At 41.4% G+C, this 27,531-nt stretch overlaps 1 protein-coding gene across 1 annotated transcript in view; it reads left to right on the top strand.

The window, feature by feature from the left end:
• ARHGEF39 (Rho guanine nucleotide exchange factor 39) overlaps positions 1–27,531 on the top strand; it is a 619,672-nt gene that overhangs the window by 85,669 nt on the left and 506,472 nt on the right. The window contains exon 2 of the mRNA XM_053696961.1: positions 2,849–3,006. Coding sequence (XP_053552936.1) covers positions 2,851–3,006 — 156 coding nt within the window. The 5' untranslated portion in view covers positions 2,849–2,850. The remainder of the gene's footprint in view (positions 1–2,848; positions 3,007–27,531) is intronic.

The following is a 27,531-nucleotide window of genomic DNA, read 5'->3' as shown; positions in this document are numbered from 1 at the left end:
AATCCTATTGGTTCTGAACAGGTCACGTGACCGGAGTAAAAATTAATAGTTATTGGTTAGTAGTCATGTGCCTATCTGAAATGCTCTTAGATTTTCTATCAATATCTATTGGTATGTCTACTGGTTCCTAATAGGATCAGTTGCATGCAATACATTCAAGAATTATGCAGATTGACTTAATCTTTACTATTTTGTTTTTTGTTTTTTTTAATTTTCAAAGGAGCTTTATTGAAATGATTGAGGTTTCACAATAAAATTTAAGTCAATATGGTGTACATTACATAGAGACATAAACATTTGTAACATAAAACAATCCATACAGTAGACCATATGCATATACAGTGCTCACATCATTTTTAACTTTCTAAGCCATTGTAAGTCTGGATGTTAAACTTAATGGGTAACAAAAGGAGATCCTGTGAAACGTTTAATGAAATATAAGAACAGATAAAGTGTTCCTATGTTAAAGGGTGCTGTTTAAATCTATTAATTGGATATGTGAGCTATATTCGATGAACCTCAACCTATACCCCTGCTGAATAGACCACATAGAAACATAAAATAAACATATAATAAATAAATAAACATAAAGGTCTACATTGGGTGAGCAAGTGCTATGTTGTAAAGATACTGTGTCCCTATGGATAAATGGTTAAAAATGGCAAATAAAGGTTTTATGTCTCTGGCTACATGGTAACATGGTGCCCAAATGTGACTTTATATATTATGGGTTAGCTGAGGACTGCTGACAAAGCTATGACATCCTTCTTGGGGTAAAGGGAGAATTGTACATCTGGTTATATACAATGTATTGTGCTATTGAGACTTATTTTACAAATACGGCATCTGTATGTTTGAGAGATGTAATCATTCTGTCTTCCTTTCAGCAGCTCCGTCCGCAAGCCGCACAAGGAACATTAACTGTTATCATTGAAAGATTGCAACCCTAATATGTGAATATCTGCCAATTTAGTCCTTAACATTTTCTATACATAAGTCCATTTGCTATAGTACGTAACAATGAATGTTAACGCATGAACTACTTAAAGCATAAATCAAACTAAACAATTCAACACTGTAGATTTGCTTTTACCATCATTATCTGAACAGTATGCTTGACGGTATGCAGTAGGAGTTCACTTGCAAGTTATCAGCCCCCTACGTCCAGCTGCCCAGAATATATGGTGTTGGGGAAAATTAATTGTGCTTCTTGTAAATACTTGCCAGACCTTGCCAGGTTGCACACGTGGTCAGCGCTCTCTTCGCTGTTCTGAGGATCCATAAGAACTGTGAATCCTACTGTGTCAAATAACTCATCTGAAACTTTAAGCTTTATCTCAGGTGCCTCATAATAGATATCCATTGAGGTGCTTTGATCCAGGCTTGGCAAAGTATTGTTTATATCTGTCCTGGGACCCCCAGCAAACCCCTTTTTAAAGGCTCAGTTTGCACTAATATAATGCCTGCTTGAGGTATACACTTTTGTATTCTGGCCGGCACCTTTGGCAATAAGGTCTCCTGGTAGGCATATCCCGGACAATATGTTGTAAAAAGGCCGGTTTGCTTATCAATTAGAGTGGTAGAATTTAACAAGTATCCCTTGATGCAGTGAATTTCCCATCATTTTCTTCATCACCAAGACAGGATGTAGTGTGGATGGTGTGGGACCTTGGTTTGTATTGAGTTTTGTTACCATGCTCTTGGCTGTCCTGGCATCTTCCTGTGTAACGCTGTCTTGATTCTTTTTCCACGGTTGTTTGTGGAGTGTTGCTTGCATATATCTTTTGCATCAACCAATCATACGGAGCTCTTTCCATCAGAGAGTTCATAAGCCGCTCAAAGTTTGCAAATTGAGGGTTTGTATTTGAAGCTGGCGTTCCTATATTATTCACTGCAGCCATTTTGTAGAGGGATCTTTCCCTTTTGGGATATACAGTGTGCTGGGCAAATCCTTGTATGATGCGATTTAGCAGCTTGTAGTTTTGGATATACAAGTAGTATAAGGATGTCGGCACAGAGGTGATGCTATGTCCAATGTAGACAAGGAACCTCGATTACTCGAGGGGGGTGGCGCTGCCTATGTATGAGCTGCTGCTCTAGGCCTCTATCGTCCGATGCCTTGCTCAAACTTCAAAAATACAGTACAATTTTCCAAATAATCAAGTGCTGTTAAGCAGTATAACTTTATAGGTAATAAGATATGTTATTGCGCTGTGGGATTTCTCTTATAACCAGCAGATTGAGTACTCAGTAGGAGCTCAGGGAAAATGCGACCATACACGGCCTCGGTTCGGACATGCCCCACTATTTCGTTTTTAATGAATAATTAATATCTATATGATATTTGTGAACCAGACAAGGATAGTTACACTAGTAACATTGTTGCAATAATCATACAAGATATTTGGTTGGTTATAGTGGTTTTGGAGGTTTGGCATATAAATAGCCAATAATTATGTGGGTAATAATAGTGAAAACATTTTTAATTTTGAATGAAGTATGATGCAAGAGATGAATAATTTGATGAAAGTAGGGAAATGGTAATGATTAGGAAAGTGTGTATGTGAATAAATCAGAGTGAATATATATTCAGGTTAACCCTTTGTGTCTTGGTCATGTTAGTGAAATCTGTGTGTGTTGGTGTTGCTGCGTGGTGATGATTGGTTGCTGTAAATTATGATTCTTGGTGAACATTTATTGAGATGGTGAGTTGTGTATAATAAGTAGTTGTGATAACATTTATCTGTATTTCTCCCTATGCTGCATAAATGTATTGAGCCTCGCTCAGCTTTATTCATTCTTTGTACGGTTTGTACACAGGGTCACAGCAAATCTGTTTTTATTTTAGATATGGAGCGGGGACGGTGGAGGCATGATAATGCTCAGAGAGAGACCTGCACCTTGGAGGACCAGAGAGAACGTTGGGATCGTAAGAGAGCACGAACAGCAAAAGAGCTACTAGAGACAGAGCGAAGATATGTTGAGGAATTGGAGCTCATTACAAAAGTGAGTTTATTAAAGCACCTGATTCTATCTGCCACTTACTGATTGATGATTTTGTGACTGGTCTGTTTTGTCACCTTATTTGTGAGAGAGGAGAAGACTGATATATATGCGGATCTCTTTTCTGACACAGTATGTAGAATTATATACTTCTCTGAGCCCTCTCTGTATCATACAGGGTTATTGCAAGGGATAAAGATACCTTCTGCTATTTCTGACAAGTGTACATCTTTGATGCCTTAGATACAGTCTGTTAGTGTCAGTGATGTGCGGTGAGGTCAGAGGCTGGTGAGGCACTAGATATGATACGCCAGAGAAACACATATACCGCGGGCCTTGAGTACCCCCAACAGACAAGGTTTTAATTATAGCTGAACCAGTGCACAGGTGAAATAATCAGCTGATGGATGAGAGCAAGTTCACCGATTCAGCTTTAATGAAAACCTGACCTGTTGGGGGTACTTGAGGATCATGGTTGAGAAACACTGCACTAAACCACCAGCTCATTTGAAATGTGTTGATTACATGGAGAATAAAGCACACATGCTCTGCTCACTGACACACACTACACACACACACTACACACACTATACACACACACACACACTCTGCTCACATACCCATTCACACAATTCTGTTTCACATTGCCAGTTACTTAGCAAGTAGAATGATACACAATTTCTTCTCTACTCACTTCTGTGTTGTGAAAAGAAAAATAATTTACCATATTAAGAGGTGCCACAAATCCACTCCTAGTTTCCTATTATGAGTGTAAGAAGCTGAAAAAGACATTGCATGCAGCCCTGCTCAATGGAGCACACACAACCTGTCCTTGCCTAAATTTTAGCCTAACAAGGGATTGCTCTATAAAGTTTAAAAGGTGCCTAACCCAATACCAGCAGATGTAGTAAAAGTAATGCATATATCTCCAATACAGCTCCAATACCAGCAGATAAAACCATGTAGTAAAGTAATAAATATATCTCCAATACAGCTCCAATACCAGCAGATAAAACCATGCACACTGTTGACCACCCTCTCTTGCTCCAAACCCTCCAATCCTTCGGCATATGTGACACAGCCCTCTCGTGGCTCTCTTCCTACATGTCAAACCGTACCTTTAGTGTAGCCTTCTCTGGGGCCTCCTCTGCCCCGTCACCACTTTCTGTCGGAGTACTGCTAGGCTCTGTCCTCGGTCCCCTTCTCAATCTACACGTCATCACTAGGTTCCCTAATAAAGTCCCACGGTTTACAATATCATATGTATGCAGATGACACCCAAATCTACTTCTCTGCACCAGAGCTTTCTCCTTCCTTGCTAACCCGTGTCACTAACTGTCTTTCTCACATCTCCAACTGGATGTCCTCTCACTACCTCAAGCTAGATCTCTCCAAAACTGAGCTCCTTATTCCCCCCCCCTTCTTCTAAACTCTCCACCCCCAATCTCTCTAACTGTCGACAACTCCATCATTACCCTTACCCCGCATGCCGATGTCTCGGGGTCACATTTGACTCAGATCTTTCTTTCACTCCTTACATTCAGTCATTGGCTAAAGCCTGCCACTTCCACCTTAAAAACATCTCTAAAATTAGACACTTCCTTACCCAAGACACAACTAAGATTTTAATCCACTCTCTCTCATTTTCTCCCGCCTCGATTACTGCAACTCTGTCCTCTCTGGTCTCCCCACCTACTGCCTAGCTCCTTTACAATCCATAATGAATGCCTCTGCCATACTCCTCTTCCTTACACGTCGCTCTTCATCTGCTGCACCTCTCTGCCAATCTCTTCACTGGCTTCCTCTTGCCTCTAGGATCAAACACAAAATTCTCATTCTGACATACAAAGCCCTCAACTGCACTGCTCTCCCCTATATCTCAGACTTTGTCTCCAGATACTCTCCCTCCCGTCCCCTTCGCTCTGCTCACGACCTTCTACTCTCCTCCTCTCATCACCTCATCACACTCCCGTTTACAGGACTTCTCCAGACTGGCTCCCATCTTGTGGAACTCTGCCTCACTCCACAAGACTCTCTTCTAGTTTTAAAAGCTTCAAGAGCTCCCTAAAGACTTTACTGTTCAAGGATGCATACAACCTACGCTAACCTTTCTTTATACCAGTTCCTCTCCTCCATTGCTATCCCCTGAACCCCCTTAGCATGTAAGCCTAAGAGTCCAGCTGTTTGTTGATCACCTTCTCAAGAGCGAACTACAACAGTGCAACTCTTGGCAGGGCCCTCTACCCATTTGATCCCTATAATTGTTTTGTTGTACTCCGTCTTTGTTAATAGCGCTGCAGAATCTGTTGGCGCTCTACAAATAATAATAATAATAATAATGCAATAAAGTAATAAATATATCTCAAATTCAGCTCCAATACCAGCAGATAAAACCATGCAATAAAGTAATAAATATATCTCAAATTCAGCTCCAATACCAGCTCCAATATATTGACCTTGCATTATATTGCTCACTAAATATAGGATCTTGCACTGCGCAAACTGCAAAGCTTAAGTTAACCCATCTGATACTGAGAGAAGAAAGGCTAGAGGTGTGCACGCCTGCCAACCTGTGCAAAATCAAATATATATTGTTGTACAAAAAGATTGTGGCAGGTGCAAATAAAATGCAAGGACTGATGCCTAGTGCAGTTTGCACTATTAGGCTATGTAGCTGGGTGATTACTACTACCATAAGTGGGCTAAATAGTTGAATAACCACACATTATATATTTTTTTTTAAAAAAAGCCTGTCTTAGTGTCTTAAATCTTATTTCTGTTCTGTGGTAAAAACTAAAATTTAATTGCTCAGTGATATCTCTGCAAGTCTTGCAGAGACATCACCGAGCAATTAAATTGTACCACATAAATAAGGTTTAGGACAGGCTTTTTTATATATTATGTGTGGTTATTTATGAACCCAGTTATGGTAGTAGGAATCATCCAGCTACATAGCTTAATAGTGCAAACTGCACTAGGCATCAGTCTTTGATTGCATTTTATTTGCACCAGCCACAATCTTTTTGTACTACATTATATATTTGGTTGGTAGGCGTGCACACATTGCTCTGGCTTTTCTTTTCTCAGAAGTAGATGGGTTAACTTAGGTTTTGCAGTTTGCACAGTGCAGGATGTTTTTGCCCAACCCTGGTGGTGTAGTGTAAAAAACACCAATAATAAACTTAGACCCTAGACCAAAACAAAGCAATGCAATCAGTATTATTAACAAAGAGGCTCAGGCTATGGGCGTCAGACTGTCAGTGAGTGTACTGGGTGCCTATACTGCCTATATGAGCTATACATTTTACTGCTCATGTAGGCACCCAGTACCCATAGCCTAAGCCTCTTTGTTAATAATACTGATTGCACTGCTGGGTTTGCTTTGTTGTTGTCTAGGCCTAGGGTTAGTGCAGTTAAAGACTGTATTTACAGGTATAGAGCTTTTCATAACCAAGATTCTACTATATGCACCTTTAATACTCTACTCTATGCGCCTTACACTTATGACATCAAATTCTTATACTGCCTTTTAAAGTACCAGAACATTACATTTTTATAAATAGTTTCTCCTATTTCTTCATGTTTACACAGATATCCCCCTAATGTATGATAGTAAAGAGGCACTAAAACATAATGAATGTAGAACAATACACAATATGACTTGCCCTTTTAAAGTTTAATTTTGACAACTGTAAAATAGGCTAATAGCAAAATATTTCAAAAATAGCTTTTTCTTTCATGTAATTGGCAAGAGTCCATGAGCTAGTGACATATGGGATATACAATCCTACCAGGAGGGGCAAAGTTTCCCAAACCTCAAAATGCCTATAAATACACCCCTCACCACACCCACAATTCAGTTTTACAAACTTTGCCTCCTGTGGAAGTGGTGAAGTAAGTTTGTGCTAAGATTTCTACGTTGATATGCGCTTCTCAGCGTTGTTGAAGCCCGATTCCTCTCAGAGTACAGCGAATGTCAGAGGGACGTGAAGGGAGTATCACTTATTGAATACGATGATTTCCCTAGCGGGGGTCTATTTCATGGGTTCTCTGTTATCGGTCGTAGAGATTAATCTCCTAACTCCCTTTTTAAATCGACGATATACTCTCAATTTACCATTACCTCTACTAATAACTGTTTTAGTACTGGTTTGGCTATCTGCTATATGTGGATGGGTGTCTTTTGGTAAGTATGTTTTTATTACTTAAGACACCTCAGCTATGGTTTGGCACTTTATGCATTTATATAAAGTTCAATATATGTATTGTACTTATATTTGCAATGAGTCAGGTTTATGTATTTCCTTCTGCAGACTGTCAGTTTCATATTTGAGAATGTAAACACTAAGAAATTTATTTCTTACCTGGGGTTTAGTCTTTTTTCAATTTGACTACTTTTTTGCAATTGCGGGTGTTAGGCCCGCGGGTGCGTCAAATGCTAGACTTTATTGCGTCATTTTTGGCGCAAACTTTTTTTGGCGCGAAAAGATACGTTTATGACGCAACTTCGTCATTTCCGGCGTCATACGTGACCCCGAGACCTTTCACACGGTGGCGTCATTAGTGACGCAAGTGTGTCATTTCCGGTCATTTTTGGCGCCAAAAAAGTTTACGTTACGTCGTGCGTCATACTTGGCGCCAAATTTTCTCTTGTTAAGTGTATCCAGTCCACGGATCATCCATTACTTGTGGGATATTCTCCTTCCCAACAGGAAGTTGCAAGAGGATCACCCACAGCAGAGCTGCTATATAGCTCCTCCCCTCACTGCCATATCCAGTCATTCTCTTCCAACTCTCAACAAAGATGGACGTAGTAAGAGGAGAGTGGTGTATTATAGTTAGTTTTTTAACTTCAATCAAAAGTTTATTTTTAAATGGTACCGGAGTGTACTATTTCATCTCAGGCAGCATTAGAAGAAGAATCTGCCTGTGATTTCTATGATCTTAGCAGAAGTAACTAAGATCCATTGCTGTTCTCACATATTCTGAGGAGTGAGGTAACTTCAGAGGGGGAATAGCGTGCAGGTTTTCCTGTAATAAGGTATGTGCAGTTAACATATTTCTAGGGATGGAATTTGCTAGAAAAATGCTGCTGATACCGGATTAATGTAAGTTAAGCCTTAAATGCAGTGATAGCGACTGGTATCAGGCTTATTAACAGAGATACATACTCTTATAAAAGTGTAATATAAAACGTTTCCTGGCATGTTAATCGTTTTTATATATGTTTGGTGACAAAACTTATTGGGGCCTAGTTTTTTTCCACATGGCTGGCTTGATTTTTGCCTAGTAACAGGCTTTCCACTGTTCCAATATGAGTGGGAAGGGCCTATTTTAGTGCTTTTCTGTGCAGATAAAAATACTGACAGACATTCAGCTTCCCTCTGCATGATACAGGACATCTCTGAAGGGCTCAAAAGGCTTCAAAGTCGTGTTTGAGGAGGGTAACAATCGCAGTAGACTGTGGCAGTTGTTGTGACTGTGTTTAAAAAACGTTTTTGCCATTTATTATTCTGTTTTTGTTATTAAGGGGTTAATCATCCATTTGCAAGTGGGTGCAATGCTCTGCTGACTTGTTACATACACTGTAAAAATTTTGTTAGTGTAACTGCCTTTTCTCCAACATTGGTGTGTCCGGTCCACGGCGTCATCCTTACTTGTGGGAATATTCTCTTCCCCAACAGGAAATGGCAAAGAGCACTACAAAAGCTGCCCATATAGCCCCTCCTCAGGCTCCACCCCCCAGTCATTCTCTTTGCCGCTCTGAACAAGTAGCATCTCCACGGAGATGGTGAAGAGTATGTGGTGTTTAGTTGTAGTTTTTTATTCTTCTATCAAGAGTTTGTTATTTTAAAATAGTGCCGGTTTGTACTATTTACTCTAAAACAGAAAAGGATGAAGAGTTCTGTTTAAAAGAGGAGTATGATTTTAGCAGCAGTAACTAAAATCAATTGCTGTTCCCACGCAGGACTGTTGAGCCCAGAGAACTTCAGTTGGGGGGAACAGTTTGCAGACTTTTCTGCTCAAGGTATGACTAGTCCATTTTCTAACAAGACTGTGTAATGCTAGAAGACTGTCATTTTCCCTCTTTGGGATCGGTAAGCCATTTTCTTAGACTCATAACAGAATGAAGGCTTATTAATGGGCTATATACTGGTTGACACTCTTGTGGGCTAAATCGATTGCTTTATTCAATATTTATATACGGTTTGAAGTGTTTTTAAAACCTGAGAATAATTGGGGAACGTTTTTAGGCGCCAGGCAGTCGTTTAGACACCTTCCCAGTCAGGAAGGGCCTTTCACTCTAGTAGGCAGAGCCTAATTTTCGCGCCATAATTGCGCAGTTTCTTTTGGATGCAGTGCATGCAGCTTCATGTGAGAGGGTCTGGTGGCCATTAAAAACATTCCTGGAAGGCTTATTTTTGTGTCGAATAACTCCCAAGGACAGGTGAAGCCGCAGCAAACGCTGTGGCTGGGACTGTAGTGGGTTTAAAGTTGCTAATTGATAAAACAGCTCAGATTTCCTCATTTAAGGGGTTACAATCTTGAAAATTGGGGTGCAATACTTTTAAGGCATTAAGACACTAGGGTGCAAATTTGGTAAAGATCGGATATTTCCTTCATAGTTTTTCACATATCCAGAAATAAAGTGTGCTCTGTTTAACATTTAAAGAGACAGTAACGGTTTTGTTTAAAAACGGTTTTATTGCATTAATAGCCTGTATAAGTCTGTCTAACATGTCTGTACCTTCAGATAGATCATGTTCTGTATGTATGGAGGCCAAGGTGGCCCCCCCTTCAAATGTATGTGATAATTGTGCCATGGCGTCCAGACAAAGTAAGGACAGTACTGTCACATTTAATAAGGTTGCCCAAGATGATTCCTCAAATGAAGGTAGTGGGGATAGTTCATCATCCTCTCCTTCTGTGTCAATACCAGTTATGCCCGCGCAGGCGATTCCTAGTACATCTAGCGCGCCAATGCTTGTTACTATGCAACAATTAACGGCATTAATGGATAATTCTATAGCTAATATTTTATCCAAAATGCCAGCATTTCAAAGAAAGCGTGATTGCTCAGTTTTAAATACAGTAGAGCAAGAGTGCGCTGACGATAATTTATCTGTCATACCCTCACACCAGTCAGAATTGGCAGTGAGGGAGGGTTTGTCGGAGGGAGAAATGTCTGATTCAGGAAGAATTTCTCAACAGGCAGAACCTGATGTTGTGACGTTTAAATTTAAGTTAGAGCATCTCCGCGCCTTACTTAAGGAGGTACTAACTACGCTGGATGATTGTGACTCTTTGGTCATTCCAGAAAAATTGTGCAAAATGGACAAATTCCTAGAGGTCCCGGTGCACCCTGATGCCTTTCCGATACCTAAAAGGGTGGCGGACATAGTGACTAAGGAGTGGGAGAAACTAGGCATACCTTTTGTCCCACCTCCTATATTTAAGAAAATGTTCCCCATGGTCGACCCAAGGAAGGACACATGGCAAACAGTCCCTAAGGTTGAGGGGGCAGTTTCTACGTTAGCCAAACGCACGACTATTCCCATTGAGGACAATTGTGCTTTCAAAGATCCTATGGATAAAAAATTAAAGGGTTTGCTTAAAAAGATTTTTGTTCAGCAAGGTTTCCTCCTCCAACCAATTTCGTGCATTATTCCTGTCACTACGGCGGCGTGTTTTTGGTTCGATGAACTAGAAAAGTCGCTCAATAAGGAGACTCCATATGAGGAAGTCATGGACAGAATTCACGCACTTAATTTAGCTAATTCCTTTATTTTAGATGCCGCTTTGCAATTGGCGAGGTTAGCGGCGAAAAATTCAGGGTTTGCAATTGTGGCGCGCAGAGCGCTCTGGCTAAAGTCTTGGTCGGCGGATGTATCTTCCAAGACAAAATTGCTTAATATTCCTTTCAAAGGTAAGACCCTTTTTGGGCCAGAATTGAAAGAGATTATTTCAGACATCACTGGGGGAAAGGGCCATGCCCTCCCACAGGATAGGCCTTTTAAGGCTAAGAATAAGTCCAATTTTCTTTCATGTAATTAGCAAGAGTCCATGAGCTAGTGACGTATGGGATATACATTCCTACCAGGAGGGGCAAAGTTTCCCAAACCTCAAAATGCCTATAAATACACCCCTCACCACACCCACAAATCAGTTTTACAAACTTTGCCTCCTATGGAGGTGGTGCAGTAAGTTTGTGCTAGATTCTACGTTGATATGCGCTCCGCAGCAGGTTGGAGCCCGGTTTTCCTCTCAGCGTGCAGTGAATGTCAGAGGGATGTGAGGAGAGTATTGCCTATTTGAATTCAATGATCTCCTTCTACGGGGTCTATTTCATAGGTTCTCTGTTATCGGTCGTAGAGATTCATCTCTTACCTCCCTTTTCAGATCGACGATATACTCTTATATATACCATTACCTCTACTGATTCTCGTTTCAGTACTGGTTTGGCTTTCTACTACATGTAGATGAGTGTCCTGGGGTAAGTAAGTCTTATTTTCTGTGACACTCTAAGCTATGGTTGGGCAATTTTGTATAAAATTCTAAATATATGTATTCAAACATTTATTTGCCTTGACTCAGGATGTTCAACGTTCCTTATTTCAGACAGTCAGTTTCATATTTGGGATAATGCATTTGAATAAATACATTTTTTTCTTACCTTAAAATTTGACTTTTTTTCCTGTGGGCTGTTAGGCTCGCGGGGGCTGAAAATGCTTCATTTTATTGCGTCATTCTTGGCGCGGACTTTTTTGGCGCAAAAAGTTTTTTTCTATTTCCGGCGTCATACGTGTCGCCGGAAGTTGCGTCATTTTTGACGTTTTTTTGCGCCAAAAGTGTCGGCGTTCCGGATGTGGCGTAATTTTTGGCGCCAAAAGCATTTAGGCGCCAAATAATGTGGACGTCTTTTTTTTGGCGCTAAAAAATATGGGCGTCACTTTTGTCTCCACATTATTTAAGTCTCATTATTTATTGCTTCTGGTTGCTAGAAGCTTGTTCACTGGCATTTTTTCCCATTCCTGAAACTGTCATTTAAGGAATTTGATCAATTTTGCTTTATATGTTGTTTTTTCTATTACATATTGCAAGATGTCCCAGATTGACACTGAGTCAGAAGATACTTCTGGAAAAACGCTGCCTGGTGCTGCATCTACCAAAGTTAAGTGTATCTGTTGTAAACTTGTGGTATCTGTTCCTCCAGCTGTTGTTTGTAATGAATGTCATGACAAACTTGTTAATGCAGATAATATTTCCTTTAGTAATGTTACATTACCTGTTGTGGTTCCATCAACATCTAATACTCAGAGTGTTCCTGTTAACATAAGAGATTTTGTTTCTAAATCTATTAAGAAGGCTATGTCTGTTATTCCCCCTTCTAGTAAACGTAAAGTCTTTTAAAACTTCTCATTTTTCAGATGAATGTTTAAATGAACATCATCATTCTGATTCTGATAGTGGTTCCTCTGGTTCAGAGGATTCTGTCTCAGAGGTTGATGCTGATAAATCTTCATATTTATTCAAAATGGAATTTATTAGTTCATTACTTAAAGAAGTCTTAATTGCATTAGAAATAGAGGATTCTGGTCCTCTTGATACTAAATCTAAACGTTTAAATAAGGTTTTTAAATCTCCTGTAGTTATTCCAGAAGTTTTTCCTGTCCCTGATGCTGCATCGGATGCGATCCCCTTTGCTTGTTTTCACATGCGACCTCTTCAGCGCTGATTACACAAAGATATCTCAATTAATATCTTTAAAACCGATTGTACGACACTCTCTGACGTGGTGGACAGATCACCATCGTTTAGTTCAGGGGGCTTCTTTTGTTCTTCCAACCTGGACTGTGATCTCAACAGATGCAAGTCTGACAGGTTGGGGAGCTGTTTGGGGGTCTCTGACAGCACAAGGGGTTTGGGAATCTCAGGAGGTGAGATTACCAATCAATATTTTGGAACTCCGTGCAATTTTCAGAGCTCTTCAGTCTTGGCCTCTTCTAAACAGAGAATCGTTCATTTGTTTTCAGACAGACAATGTCACAACTGTGGCATACATCAATCATCAAGGAGGGACTCACAGTCCTCTGGCCATGAAAGAAGTATCTCGAATTCTGGTATGGGCGGAATCCAGCTCCTGTCTAGTTTCTGCGGTTCATATCCCAGGTATAGACAATTGGGAAGCGGATTATCTCAGTCGCCAAACGTTACATCCGGGCGAATGGTCTCTTCACCCAGAGGTATTTCTTCAGATTGTTCAAATATGGGGACTTCCAGAAATAGATCTGATGGCCTCTCATCTAAACAAGAAACTTCCCAGGTATCTGTCCAGATCCAGGGATCCTCAGGCGGAAGCAGTGGATGCATTGTCACTTCCTTGGAAGTATCATCCTGCCTATATCTTTCCGCCTCTAGTTCTTCTTCCAAGAGTAATCTCCAAGATTCTGAAGGAATGCTCGTTTGTTCTGCTGGTAGCTCCAGCATGGCCTCACAGGTTTTGGTATGCGGATCTTGTCCGGATGGCCTCTTGCCATCCGTGGACTCTTCCGTTAAGACCAGACCTTCTGTCGCAAGGTCCTTTTTTCCATCAGGATCTCAAATCCTTAAATTTAAAGGTATGGAGATTGAACGCTTGATTCTTGGTCAAAGAGGTTTCTCTGACTCTGTGATTAATACTATGTTACAGGCTCGTAAATCCGTATCTAGGGAGATATATTATAGAGTCTGGAAGACTTATATTTCTTGGTGTCTTTCTGATCATTTTTCCTGGCATTCTTTTAGAATTCCGAGAATTTTACAGTTTCTTCAGGATGGTTTGGATAAAGGTTTGTCTGCAAGTTCCTTGAAAGGACAAATCTCTGCTCTTTCTGTTCTTTTTCACAGAAAGATTGCTAATCTTCCTGATATTCATTGTTTTGTACAAGCTTTGGTTCGTATAAAACCTGTCATTAAGTCAATTTCTCCTCCTTGGAGTTTGAATTTGGTTCTGGGGGCTCTTCAAGCTCCTCCGTTTGAACCTATGCATTCATTGGACATTAAATTACTTTCTTGGAAAGTTTTGTTCCTTTTGGCCATCTCTTCTGCCAGAAGAGTTTCTGAATTATCTGCTCTTTCTTGTGAGTCTCCTTTTCTGATTTTTCATCAGGATAAGGCGGTGTTTGCGAACTTCTTTTAAATTTTGACCTAAGGTTGTGAATTCTAACAACATTAGTAGAGAAATTGTGGTTCCTTCATTATGTCCTAATCCTAAGAATTCTAAGGAGAAATCATTGCATTCTTTGGATGTAGTTAGAGCTTTGAAATATTATGTTGAAGCTACTAAGAATTTCCGAAAGACTTCTAGTCTATTTTTTATCTTTCCTGGTTCTAGGAAAGGTCAGAAGGCCTCTGCCATTTCTTTGGCATCTTGGTTGAAATCTTTAATTCATCATGCTTATGTCGAGTCGGGTAAAACTCCGCCTCAAAGGATTACAGCTCATTCTACTAGGTCAGTTTCTACTTCATGGACGTTTAGGAATGAAGCTTCGGTTGATCAGATTTGCAAAGCAGCAACTTGGTCTTTGCATACTTTTACTAAATTCTACCATTTTGATGTGTTTTCTTCTTCTTCTGAAGCAGTTTTTGGTAGAAAAGTACTTCAGGCAGCTGTTTCAGTTTGATTCTTCTGCTTATAATTTCAGTTTTTTTTCATTATAAGATTTAAACTTTAGTTTGGGTGTGGATTATTTTCAGCGGAATTGGCTGTCTTTATTTTATCCCTCCCTCTCTAGTGACTCTTGCGTGGAAGATCCACATCTTGGGTAGTCATTATCCCATACGTCACTAGCTCAGGGACTCTTGCTAATTACATGAAAGAAAACATAATTTATGTAAGAACTTACCTGATAAATTCCTTTCTTTCATATTAGCAAGAGTCCATGAGGCCCACCCTTTTTTGTGGTGGTTATGATTTTTTTGTATAAAGCACAATTATTCCAATTCCTTATTTTTTTTATGCTTTCGCACTTTTTTCTTATCACCCCACTTCTTGGCTATGCGTTAAACTGATTTGTGGGTGTTGTGAGGGGTGTATTTATAGGCATTTTGAGGTTTGGGAAACTTTGCCCCTCCTGGTAGGAATGTATATCCCATACGTCACTAGCTCATGGACTCTTGCTAATATGAAAGAAATGAATTTATCAGGTAAGTTCTTACATAAATTATGTTTTCGTTCTTTTCGTAACTTCAGGAACGGACCGTCTCCTAACTCTGCAGCCTCTAGACAAGAGGGTAACGCTTCCCAGGCTAAGCCAGCTTGGAAACCAATGCAAGGCTGGAACAAGGGCAAACAGGCCAAGAAGCCTGCTGCTGCTACCAAGACATCATGAAGGGGTAGCCCCCGATCCGGGACCGGATCTAGTAGGGGCAGACTCTCTCTCTTTGCTCAGGCTTGGGCAAGAGATGTTCCGGATCCCTGGGCACTAGAAATAGTCTCCCAGGGTTATCTTCTAGAATTCAAGGAACTTCCTTCAAGGGGAAGGTTCCACATGTCTCGCTTATCTTCAGACCAGATAAAGAAACGGGCATTCTTACATTGTGTAGGAGACCTGTTAAAGATGGGAGTGATACACCCAGTTCCAAAAGTGGAACAAGGTCAGGGGTTTTACTCAAACCTGTTTGTAGTTCCCAAAAAGAGGGAACTTTCAGACCAATTCTGGATTTAAAAATTCTAAACAAATTCCTCAGAGTTCCATCGTTCAAAATGGAAACCATTCGAACAATTTTACCTACAATCCGGGAGGGTCAATATATGACTACCGGGGATTTAAAGGATGCGTACCTACATATTCCTATCCACAAAGATCATCATCCGTTCCTAAGGTTCGCCTTCCTGGACAAACATTTCCAGTTCGTGGCTCTTCCGTTCGGTTTAGCCACTGCTCCAAGAATTTTCACAAAGGTGCTAGGGTCCCTTCTAGCGGTTCTAAGACCGAGGGGCATTGCAGTGGCACCTTATCTAGACGACATTCTAATTCAAGCGTCGTCTCTTTCCAAGGCAAAGGCTCATACAGACATTGTTCTAGCTTTTCTCAGATCTCACGGGTGGAAGGTGAACGTAGAAAAGAGTTCCCTGTCTCCGTCAACAAGAGTTCCCTTTTTGGGAACAATAATAGATTCTTTAGAAATGAAGATCTTCCTGACAGAGATCAGAAAGTCAAAGCTTCTAAACGCTTGTCAAGTTCTTCACTCTATTCTGCAGCCTTCCATAGCTCAGTGCATGGAAGTAGTAGGATTGATGGTTGCAGCAATGGACATAGTTCCTTTTGCTCAAATTCATCTAAGACCATTACAACTGTGCATGCTCAATCAGTGGAATGGGGACTATGCAGACTTGTCTCCCCAGATTCAAGTAGACCAGGTAACCGGAGACTCACTCCGTTGGTGGTTGACTCAGGATCACCTGTCTCAGGGAATGAGTTTCCGCAGACCAGAGTGGGTCATTGTCACGACCGACGCCAGTCTATTAGGCTGGGGCGCGGTCTGGGACTCCCTGAAAGCTCAGAGTATATGGTCTCGGGAAGAATCCCTTCTCCCGATAAACATCCTGGAACTGAGAGCGATATTCAATGCGCTCCGGGCTTGGCCTCAACTAGCGAAGGCCGGATTCATAAGATTCCAGTCGGACAACATGACGACTGTAGCTTACATCAACCATCAGGGAGGAACAAAGAGTTCCTTGGCGATGAGAGAGGTATCCAAGATCATCAAATGGGCGGAGGATCACTCCTGCCACCTATCTGCAATTCACATCCCAGGAGTAGACAACTGGGAGGCGGATTATTTGAGTCGTCAGACTTTCCATCCGGGGGAGTGGGAACTCCACCCGGAGGTCTTTGCCCAGTTAACTCAATTATGGGGCATTCCAGACATGGATCTGATGGCGTCTCGTCAGAACTTCAAGGTTCCTTGCTACGGGTCCAGATCCAGGGATCCCAAGGCGACTCTAGTGGATGCATTAGTGGCGCCTTGGTCGTACAACCTAGCTTATGTGTTTCCTCTCCTTCCCAGGCTCGTAGCCAGGATCAAACAGGAGAAGGCCTCTGTGATTCTGATAGCTCCTGCGTGGCCACGCAGGACTTGGTATGCAGACCTGGTGAATGTCATAGGCTCCACCATGGAAGCTACCTTTGAGACAGGATCTTCTAGTACAAGGTCCATTCGAACATCCAAATCTAGTTTCTCTGCAGCTGACTGCTTGGAAATTGAACGCTTGATTTTATCCAAGCGTGGGTTTTTAAATTCAGTGGTAGATACTCTGGTCCAAGCCAGAAAACCTGTGACTAGAAAGATTTACCATAAAATATGGAAAAAATATATCTGTTGGTGTGAATCCAAGGGATTCTCCTGGAGTAAGATTAAAATTCCTAAGATTCTTTCCTTTCTCCAAGAGGGTTTGGATAAAGGGTTGTCAGCGAGTTCTCTAAAAGGACAGATTTCTGCTTTATCTGTTTTGTTACACAAACGCCTGGCAGCTGTGCCAGATGTACAAGCTTTTGTACAGGCTTTGGTCAGAATCAAGCCTGTTTACAGACCCATGACTCCTCCTTGGAATCTAAATTTAGTTCTTTCAGTTCTTCAAGGGGTTCCGTTTGAACCCTTACATTCCATAGATATCAAGTTACTATCTTGGAAAGTTCTGTTTTTGGTTGCTATTTCTTCTGCTAGAAGAGTTTCTGAATTATCTGCTTTGCAGTGTGATCCACCCTATCTGGTGTTCCATTTAGATAAGGTCGTGTTGCGTACCAAGCCTGGTTTTCTTCCAAAAGTTGTTTCCAACAAGAATATTAACCAAGAAATAGTTGTTCCTTCTCTGTGTCCGAAACCAGTTTCAAAGAAGGAACGTTTGTTACACAATTTAGATGTAGTCCGTGCTTTAAAGTTCTATTTAGAAGCAACAAAGGATTTTAGACAAACCTCATCTTTGTTTGTCGTTTACTCTGGTAAGAGGAGAGGACAAAAAGCTACTGCTACCTCTCTCTTTCTTTCTGGCTGAAAAGCATTATTCGATTGGCTTATGAGACTGCCGGACGGCAGCCTCCTGAACGAATCACAGCTCACTCTACTAGGGCTGTGGCTTCCACATGGGCCTTCAAGAACGAGACTTCTGTTGATCAGATATGTAAGGCAGCGACTTGGTCTTCTCTGCACACTTTTGCCAAATTTTACAAATTCGATACTTTTGCTTCTTTGGAGGCTATTTTTGGGAGAAAGGTTTTGCAAGCCGTGGTGCCTTCCGTTTAGGTAACCTGATTTGCTCCCTCCCTTCATCCGTGTCCTAAAGCTTTGGTATTGGTTCTAACAAGTAAGGATGACGCCGTGGACCGGACACACCAATGTTGGAGAAAACAGAATTTATGCTTACCTGATAAATTTCTTTCTCCAACGGTGTGTCCGGTCCACGGCCCGCCCTGGTTTTTTAATCCGGTTTGAAAAATTTCTTTCTCTATACACTACAGTCACCACGGCACCCTATAGTTTCTCCTTTTTTTCTCCTAACCGTCGGTCGAATGACTGGGGGGCGGAGCCTGAGGAGGGGATATATGGGCAGCTTTTGCTGTGCTCTTTGCTATTTCCTGTTGGGGGAGAATATTCCCAAAAGTAAGGATGACGCCGTGGACCGGACACACCGTTGGAGAAAGAAATTTATCAGGTAAGCGTAAATTCTGTTTTTTCACTGTTATTTCAAATTTTGTCAAAATTTGTTTCTCTTAAAGGCACAGTAACGTTTTTTATATTGCTTGTTAACTTGCTTTAAATTGTTTTCCAAGCTTGCTAGTCTCATTGCTAGTCTGTACAAACATGTCTGAAACAGAGGATACTTATTATATTTAAAAGCCATGGTGGAGCCCCATAGGAGAATGTGCACTAAATGTATTGATTTCACTTTAAACAGTAAAGATCAGCCTTTATCTATAAAAGAATTGTCACCAGAGGGGTCTGTCGAGGGGGAAGTTATGCCGACTAACTCTCTCCACGTGACGGACCCTTCGCCTCCCGCTCAAGGGAAGCACGCTAATATGGCGCCAAGTACATCAGAGACGCCCATAGCTATTACTTTGCAGGACATGGATGCAATCATGAATAATACCCTGTCAGAGGTATTATCCAGATTGCCTGAATTGAGAGGCAAGCGCGATAGCTCTGGGGTTAGACGAGATACAGAGCGCGTAGATGCTGTAAGAGCCATGTCTGATACTGCGTCACAATATGCAGAACCTGAGGACGGAGAGCTTCAGTCTGTGGGTGACGTCTCTGAATCGGGGAGATCTGATTCAGAGATTTCTAATTTTAAATTTAAGCTTGAGAACCTCCGTGTATTGCTTGGGGAGGTATTAGCTGCTCTGAATGACTGTGACACAATTGCAGTGCCAGAGAAATTGTGTAGGCTGGATAAATACTATGCAGTGCCGGTGAGTACTGATGTTTTTCCAATACCTAAAAGGCTTACAGAAATTATTAGTAAGGAGTGGGATAGGCCCGGTGTGCCCTTTTCCCCACCTCCTATATTTAGAAAAATGTTTCCAATAGATGCCACTACACGGGACTTATGGCAGACTGTCCCTTAGGTGGAGGGAGCAGTTTCTACTTTAGCAAAGCGTACCACTATCCCGGTTGAGGACAGTTGTGCTTTTTCAGATCCAATGGATAAAAAATTAGAGGGTTACCTTAAGAAAATGTTTATTCAACAAGGTTTTATTTTACAGCCCCTTGCATGCATTGCGCCTGTCACTGCTGCGGCGGCATTCTGGTTTGAGGCCCTGGAAGAGGCCATCCATACAGCTCCATTGACTGAAATTGTTGACAAGCTTAGAACTCTTAAGCTAGCTAACTCATTTGTTTCTGATGCCATTGTTCATTTGACTAAACTAACGGCTAAGAATTTTGGATTCGCCATCCAGGCGCGTAGGGCGCTATGGCTCAAATCCTGGTCAGCTGATGTGACTTCAAAGTCTAAATTACTCAACATTCCTTTCAAGGGGCAGACCTTATTCGGGCCTGGTTTGAAAGAAATTATTGCTGACATTACTGGAGGTAAGGGTCATACCCTTCCTCAGGACAGGGCCAAATCAAAGGCCAAACAGTCTAATTTTCGTGCCTTTTCGAAATTTCAAGGCAGGTGCAGCATCAACTTCCTCTGCTTCAAAACAAGAGAGAACTTTTGCTCAATCTAAACAGGCCTGGAAACCTAACCAGTCCTGGAACAAGGGCAAGCAGGCCAGAAAGCCTGCTGCTGCCTCTAAGACGGCATGAAGGAGCGGCCCCCTATCCGACAATGGATCTAGTAGGGGGCAGACTCTCTCTCTTCGCCCAGGCGTGGGCAAGAGATGTTCAGGATCCCTGGGCGTTGGAGATCATATCTCAGGGATATCTTCTGGACTTCAAAGCTTCTCCTCCACAAGGGAGATTTCACCTTTCAAGATTATCTGCAAACCAGATAAAGAAAGAGGCATTCCTAAGCTGCGTACAAGATCTCCTTGTAATGGGAGTGATCCATCCAGTTCCGCGGACAGAACAAGGACAGGGGTTTTATTCAAATCTGTTTGTGGTTCCCAAAAAAGAGGGAACCATCAGACCAATTTTGGATTTAAAGATCCTAAACAAATTCCTCAGAGTTCCATCATTCAAGATGGAAACTATTCGAACCATTTTACCCATGATCCAAGAGGGTCAGTACATGACCACAGTGGACTTAAAGGATGCCTTCCTCCACATTCCGATTCACAAGAATCATCATCAGTTCCTGAGGTTTGCCTTTCTAGACAGGCATTACCAATTTGTAGCTCTTCCATTCGGGTTGGCTACAGCCCCAAGAATTTTTACAAAGGTTCGAGGGTCACTTCTGGCGGTCCTAAGACCGCGAGGCATAGCGGTGGCTCCTTACCTGGACGATATCCTGATACAGGCGTCAAGCTTTCAAATTGCCAAATCTCATACAGAGATAGTTCTGGCATTCCTGAGGTCGCATGGGTGGAAAGTGAACGAAGAAAAGAGTTCTCTATCTCCTCTCACGAGGGTTTCCTTCCTAGGGACTCTAATAGATTCTGTAGAATTGAAAATTTACCTGACGGAGTCCAGGTTATCAAAACTTCTAAATGCTTGCCGTGTTCTTCACTCCATTCCGCGCCCCACGGTGGCTCAGTGCATGGAAGTAATCGGCTTAATGGTAGCGGCGATGGACATAGTGCCATTCGCGTGCCTGCATCTCAGACCGCTGCAATTATGCATGCTCAGTCAGTGGAATGGGGATTACACAGATTTGTCCCCTCTACTAAATCTGGATCAGGAAACCAGAGATTCTCTTCTCTGGTGGTTATCTCGGGCCCATCTGTCCAAGGGTATGACCTTTCGCAGACCAGATTGGACAATTGTAACAACAGATGCCAGCCTTTTAGGTTGGGGTGCAGTCTGGAACTCCCTGAAGGCTCAGGGTTCATAGACTCAGGAGGAGAAACTCCTCCCAATAAATATTCTGGAGTTAAGAGCAAAATTCAATGCTCTTCTGGCTTGGCCTCAGCTAGCAACACTGAGGTTCATCAGATTTCAGTCGGACAACATCACGACTGTGGCTTACATCAACCATCAAGGGGGAACCAGGAGTTCCCTATCGATGTCAGAAGTCTCCATAATAATTCGCTGGGCAGAGACTCACTCATGCCACCTGTCAGCGATCCATATCCAAGGTGTAGAGAACTGGGAGGCGGATTTTCTAAGTCATCAGACTTTTCATCCGGGGGAATGGGAACTCCATCCGGAGGTGTTTGCTCAATTGGTTCTCCGTTGGGGCAAACCAGAATTGGATCTCATGGCGTCTCGCCAGAACGCCAAGCTTCCTTGTTACGGATCCAGGTCCAGGGACCCAGAAGCGGCACTGATAGATGCTCTAGCAGCGCCTTGGTTCTTCAACCTGGCTTATGTGTTTCCACCGTTTCCTCTGCTCCCTCGTCTGATTGCCAAAATCAAACAGGAAAGAGCATCGGTGATATTGATACCGCCTGCGTGGCCACGCAGGACCTGGTATGCAGACCTAGTGGACATGTCATCCTTTCCACCATGGACTCTGCCTCTGAGACAAGACCTTCTAATACAAGGTCCTTTCAATCATCCGAATCTACTTTCTCTGAGACTGACTGCATGGAGATTGAACGCTTGATCCTATCAAAGCATGGCTTCTCCGAGTCAGTAATTGATACCTTAATACAGGCACGAAAGCCTGTCACCAGGAAAATTTACCACAAGATATGGCGTAAATATCTTCATTGGGGTGAATCCAAGAATTACTCATGGAGTAGGGTTAGAATTCCTAGGATATTGTCCTTCCTCCAAGAGGGTTTGGACAAAGGATTATCAGCTAGTTCTTTAAAGGGACAGATTTCTGCTCTGTCTATTCTTTTACACAAGCGTCTGGCAGGAGTTCCAGACGTTCAGGCATTTTGTCAGGCTTTAGTTAGAATTAAGCCTGTGTTTAAACCTGTTGCTCCTCCATGGAGCTTAAACTTGGTTCTTAAAGTTCTTCAAGGGGTTCCGTTTGAACCCCTTCATTCTATTGATATCAAACTTCTTTCATGGAAAGTTCTTTTTCTGATGGCTATTTCCTCGGCTCGAAGAGTCTCTGAGTTATCTGCCTGACATTGTGATTCTCCTTATCTGATCTTTCATTCAGATAAAGTTGTTCTGCGTACAAAACCTGGGTTTTTACCTAAGGTGGTTTCTAACAAGAATATCAATCAAGAGATTGTTGTTCCATCATTATGTCCTAATCCTTCTTCAAAGAAGGAACGTGCCTTGAAGTTTTACTTGCAGGCTACTAAAGATTTTCGCCAAACATCTAACCTGTTTGTTGTTTACTCTGGACTGTCACGCTCAGCTGCTGGGAAGCTCTGCAGTCCTCTCTGTGTGTTTGATTGACAGGTGTCTGAGCCACCCCTTCCTGATGATGTCACAACCAGGCTTTTTATTCTTGGCTTCCTGTTTCTCCAGTGCCAGTTTGTTTGTTAACTTTTTGGCTTCTGATAGGATTTCGCTGAGGAATTTCTCTTACTGCTGCTTTTCTGTTGCCAATCTCTTCAAGGATTTACTATGCTGGATTAACCTTCAACCTCCTGATTACCTGTCTCCAAACAATGCAAGTACTGTTTGTTTTGTGAAACTTTCAAACTTCCTGTTTACCTGCTGCAAACCCTGCATATTCAGACTACTCTGTGTACTGCCAAACTATTCAAATACTGTTATTTTTGTGAAACCTTCAATCTGCATGTTTACCTGTTTCCAAACTCTGCAAATACAATTATTCAGTGTAAACCTTCAAACTGCTTGATATCCTGTTGCCAATCTCAATAAGTACTGATTAATCTGTGTTAACCTTCAAACTACCAGCTTACCTGTTGCTATCTCTGCAAGTTCTGACAACAGTGTTAACCTTCAAACTACCTGATTACATGTTGTTAACCTTTTAACGCAGTTATGCCGTTCCATTCAGTCATAATTACACTGGGCTTTAGAGCCGTTATGACGGAATAGAACGGCATAACGGTTTTCAGCTCCTGTGCCCCCTCCGATATTTTGTTTGTTGTGGATCCGGTTGGGGGATGTCCCCTGTAACACTGTAGCAGCCAATGAGTGGAATCATTGGCTGTTACAAGTGTATCCGCTTCCTCTCTGCTCTCAGTGCGATCTGAGAGAGAGAGGAAGACAGTTTAGTGTTTGTAGTGCTAGAGAGGGGAAAATATATATAAAAAAAATAAATACCATATATAATTTTTTTTTTTTTTGCTGCTGATCACAGAGGTGCTACTGTGATCAGCCTAATATAACTTGGTTATCCAGTTAGGGCTTTGATCAGTGTTGATCAAAAGCTTTGGGGGTTTATTTGTGGGGGTTACAAATATATATATATATATATATATATATATATATATATATATATATATATTGTTTTTGCTGCTGATCACTGAGCTGCTACTGTGATCAGCCTAATATTACAGTGATCAGCCTGTCAGGGCTTTGATCAGTGCCGAAAAGTTTATTTGTGGGGATCTTTAGTTATTATTAACCCCTTCCCTGCTGTTCCCAATCACTACCCTTCCCAGTTCCTTTTTTTTTTTTAGTTTATAAAAAATAAATAAAAATATATATATATAAAGAAAAACTCATAATTTTTTTTAAAAAAAAAAATCTGAGGGAATAGGGTGGGTGGGAATAGGTGGATGGTAATTGGGAGGTGGTAATTGGGGTGGTTTAGTGGGATTTTGGGGAAGGTGAAGTGGGAATTGGTGGTGGTGAAGTGGTAATTTGTACTGAAAAAAATCCCTTATGGCACGCTATTCAGCAGAAGAGGCTTATGCCATTCTTGCCGCAGATTCAGGGAGTGAAACCCTCTCTGCTCTGTCTGACAGCGCAACCCTTACGGCATCAGATATAGAGCCCCTGAGTGATACATCTGATGCTGGTGCTCCCTGCCCGCCACCTAAAAGGAGGCGTCGCACAAATGACCAAAATTGGATACCCCCAAATTTCACTGCCCCAGAAATGCCAGAATTTACTGAGACTCCTGGCGTCACAAGTGATGTTCCAGTATGTGAGCCAATAAACTATATGTCCCTGATTCTGACAGATACCATGTTTGAGCATATAGTTGCTCAAACAAATTTATATGCCAGCCAGTATCTGTCCAAAAATCCCCAATCTCTGTATGTCAGAAAAAATAGCTGGCACCCCACTGACATACCAGAGATTAAAAAGTTTTGGGCCCTGACATTAATAATGGGGATTGTGAAGAAACCCAGCATTTGTTCATACTGGAGCCAGAACCCCATCCTGGCTACCCCTCTTTTTCCAGGGGTTATGAAGAGGGACAGATATGAACAATTGCTGCGGTTTCTCCATTTTAATGATAATACCAAGTGCCCCCCCAAAAATGACCCCCTGCATGACAGGTTATATAAACAAAGGCCCCTGATAAGCCACCTGTCCCAAAAATTTAAAGAAGTTTACATACCTGAGCAGGACATTTGCATTGATGAGTCCCTCATGAAATTTAAGGGGAGATTGCTTTTCAAGCAATATATACCATCCAAGAGGTCCCGCTATGGGGTAAAATTTTATAAGCTCTGTGAATGCAGTACTGGGTATACCTGGGCATTTCGCATCTACCAGGGAAAGGATAGCCACTTGGATCCACCTGGCTGCCCAGATTCCGTTGGCACAAGTGGGAAAATTGTGTGGGATCTCCTACTACCCCTGCTAAATAAAGGGTACCATTTGTGGCTCGATAATTTTTACACCAGCACAGAGCTATTAAAATTTCTTTCATGTAATTAGCAAGAGTCCATGAGCTAGTGACGTATGGGATATACATTCCTACCAGGAGGGGCAAAGTTTCCCACACCTTAAAATACCTATAAATACACCCCTCACCACACCCACAATTCAGTTTTACAAACTTTGCCTCCTATGGAGGTGGTGAAGTAAGTTTGTGCTAGATTCTACGTTGATATGCGCTCCGCAACAGGTTGGAGCCCGGTTTTCCTCTCAGCGTGCAGTGAATGTCAGAGGGATGTGAGGAGAGTATTGCCTATTTTGAATGCAGTGATCTCCTCCTACGGGGTCTATTTCATAGGTTCTCTGTTATCGGTCGTAGAGATTCATCTCTTACCTCCCTTTTCAGATCGACGATATACTCTTATATATATATATATATATATATATATATACCATTACCTCTGCTGATTTTCGTTTCAGTACTGGTTTGGCTTTCTACAAACATGTAGATGAGTGTCCTGGGGTAAGTAAATCTTATTTTCTGTGACACTCTAAGCTATGGTTGGGCACTTTTTTAATAAAGTTCTAAATATATGGATTCAAACATTTATTTGTCTTGACTCAGGATGTTCAACATTCCTTATTTTCAGACAGTCAGTTTCATATTTGGGATAATGCACTTGAATCAATTATTTTTCTTACCTTAAAAATTTGACTTTTTTCCCTGTGGGCTGTTAGGCTCGCGGGGGCTGAAAATGCTTCATTTTATTGCGTCATTCTTGGCGCGGACTTTTTTGGCGCAAAAAAATCTTTTCTGTTTCCGGCGTCATACGTGTCGCCGGAAATGTTGCGTCATTCTTGACGTTCTTTTGCGCCAAAAATGTCGGCGTTCCGGACGTGGCATAATTTTTGGCGCCAAATAATGTGGGCGTCTTATTTGGCGCTAAAAAAAATATGGGCGTCGCTTTTGTCTCCACATTATTTAAGTCTCATTTTTCTTTGCTTCTGGTTGCTAGAAGCTTGTTCCTTGGCATTTTTTTCCCATTCCTGAAACTGTCATTTAAGGAATTTGATCAATTTTGCTTTATATGTTGTTTTTTCTCTTACATATTGCAAGATGTCTCACGTTGCATCTGAGTCAGAAGATACTTCAGGAAAATCGCTGTCTGGTGCTGGAACTACCAAAGCTAAGTGTATCTGCTGTAAACTTTTGGTAGCTATTCCTCCAGCTGTTGTTTGTATTAATTGTCATGACAAACTTGTTAATGCAGATAATATTTCCTTTAGTAATGTACCATTACCTGTTGCAGTTCCATCAACATCTAATGTTCAGAATGTTCCTGATAACATAAGAGATTTTGTTTCTGAATCCATCAAGAAGGCTATGTCTGTTATTCCTCCTTCTAGTAAACATAAAAAATCTTTTAAAACTTCTCTTTATACAGATGAATTTTTAAATGAACATCATCATTCTGATTCTAATGACTCTTCTGGTTCAGAGGATTCTGTCTCAGAGATTGATGCTGATAAATCTTCATATTTATTTAAAATGGAATTTATTCGTTCTTTACTTAAAGAAGTACTAATTGCTTTAGAAATTGAGGATTCTGGTCCTCTTGATACTAAATCTAAACGTTTAGATAAGGTCTTTAAATCTCCTGTGGTTATTCCAGAAGTTTTTCCTGTTCCTGGTGCTATTTCTGAAGTAATTTCCAGAGAATGGAATAATTTGGGTAATTCATTTACTCCTTCTAAACGTTTTGAGCAATTATATCCTGTGCCGTCTGACAGATTAGAATTTTGGGACAAAATCCCTAAAGTTGATGGGGCTATTTCTACCCTTGCTAAACGTACTACTATTCCTACGTCAGATGGTACTTCGTTTAAGGATCCTTTAGATAGGAAAATTGAATCCTTTCTAAGAAAAGCTTATCTGTGTTCAGGTAATCTTCTTAGACCTGCTATATCATTGGCTGATGTTGCTGCAGCTTCAACTTTTTGGTTGGAAACTTTAGCGCAACAAGTTACAGATCATGATTCTCATAATATTATTATTCTTCTTCAACATGCTAATAATTTTATCTGTGATGCCATTTTTGATATTATCAGAGTTGATGTCAGGTTTATGTCTCTAGCTATTTTAGCTAGAAGAGCTTTATGGCTTAAAACTTGGAATGCTGATATGTCTTCTAAATCGACTCTACTTTCCATTTCTTTCCAGGTTAA

This window comes from Bombina bombina, chromosome 1 (genome assembly GCF_027579735.1).
Source record: "Bombina bombina isolate aBomBom1 chromosome 1, aBomBom1.pri, whole genome shotgun sequence".
NCBI classification, from domain to species: domain Eukaryota; kingdom Metazoa; phylum Chordata; class Amphibia; order Anura; family Bombinatoridae; genus Bombina; species Bombina bombina.
This window is presented reverse-complemented; position numbering and strand designations above follow the sequence as displayed.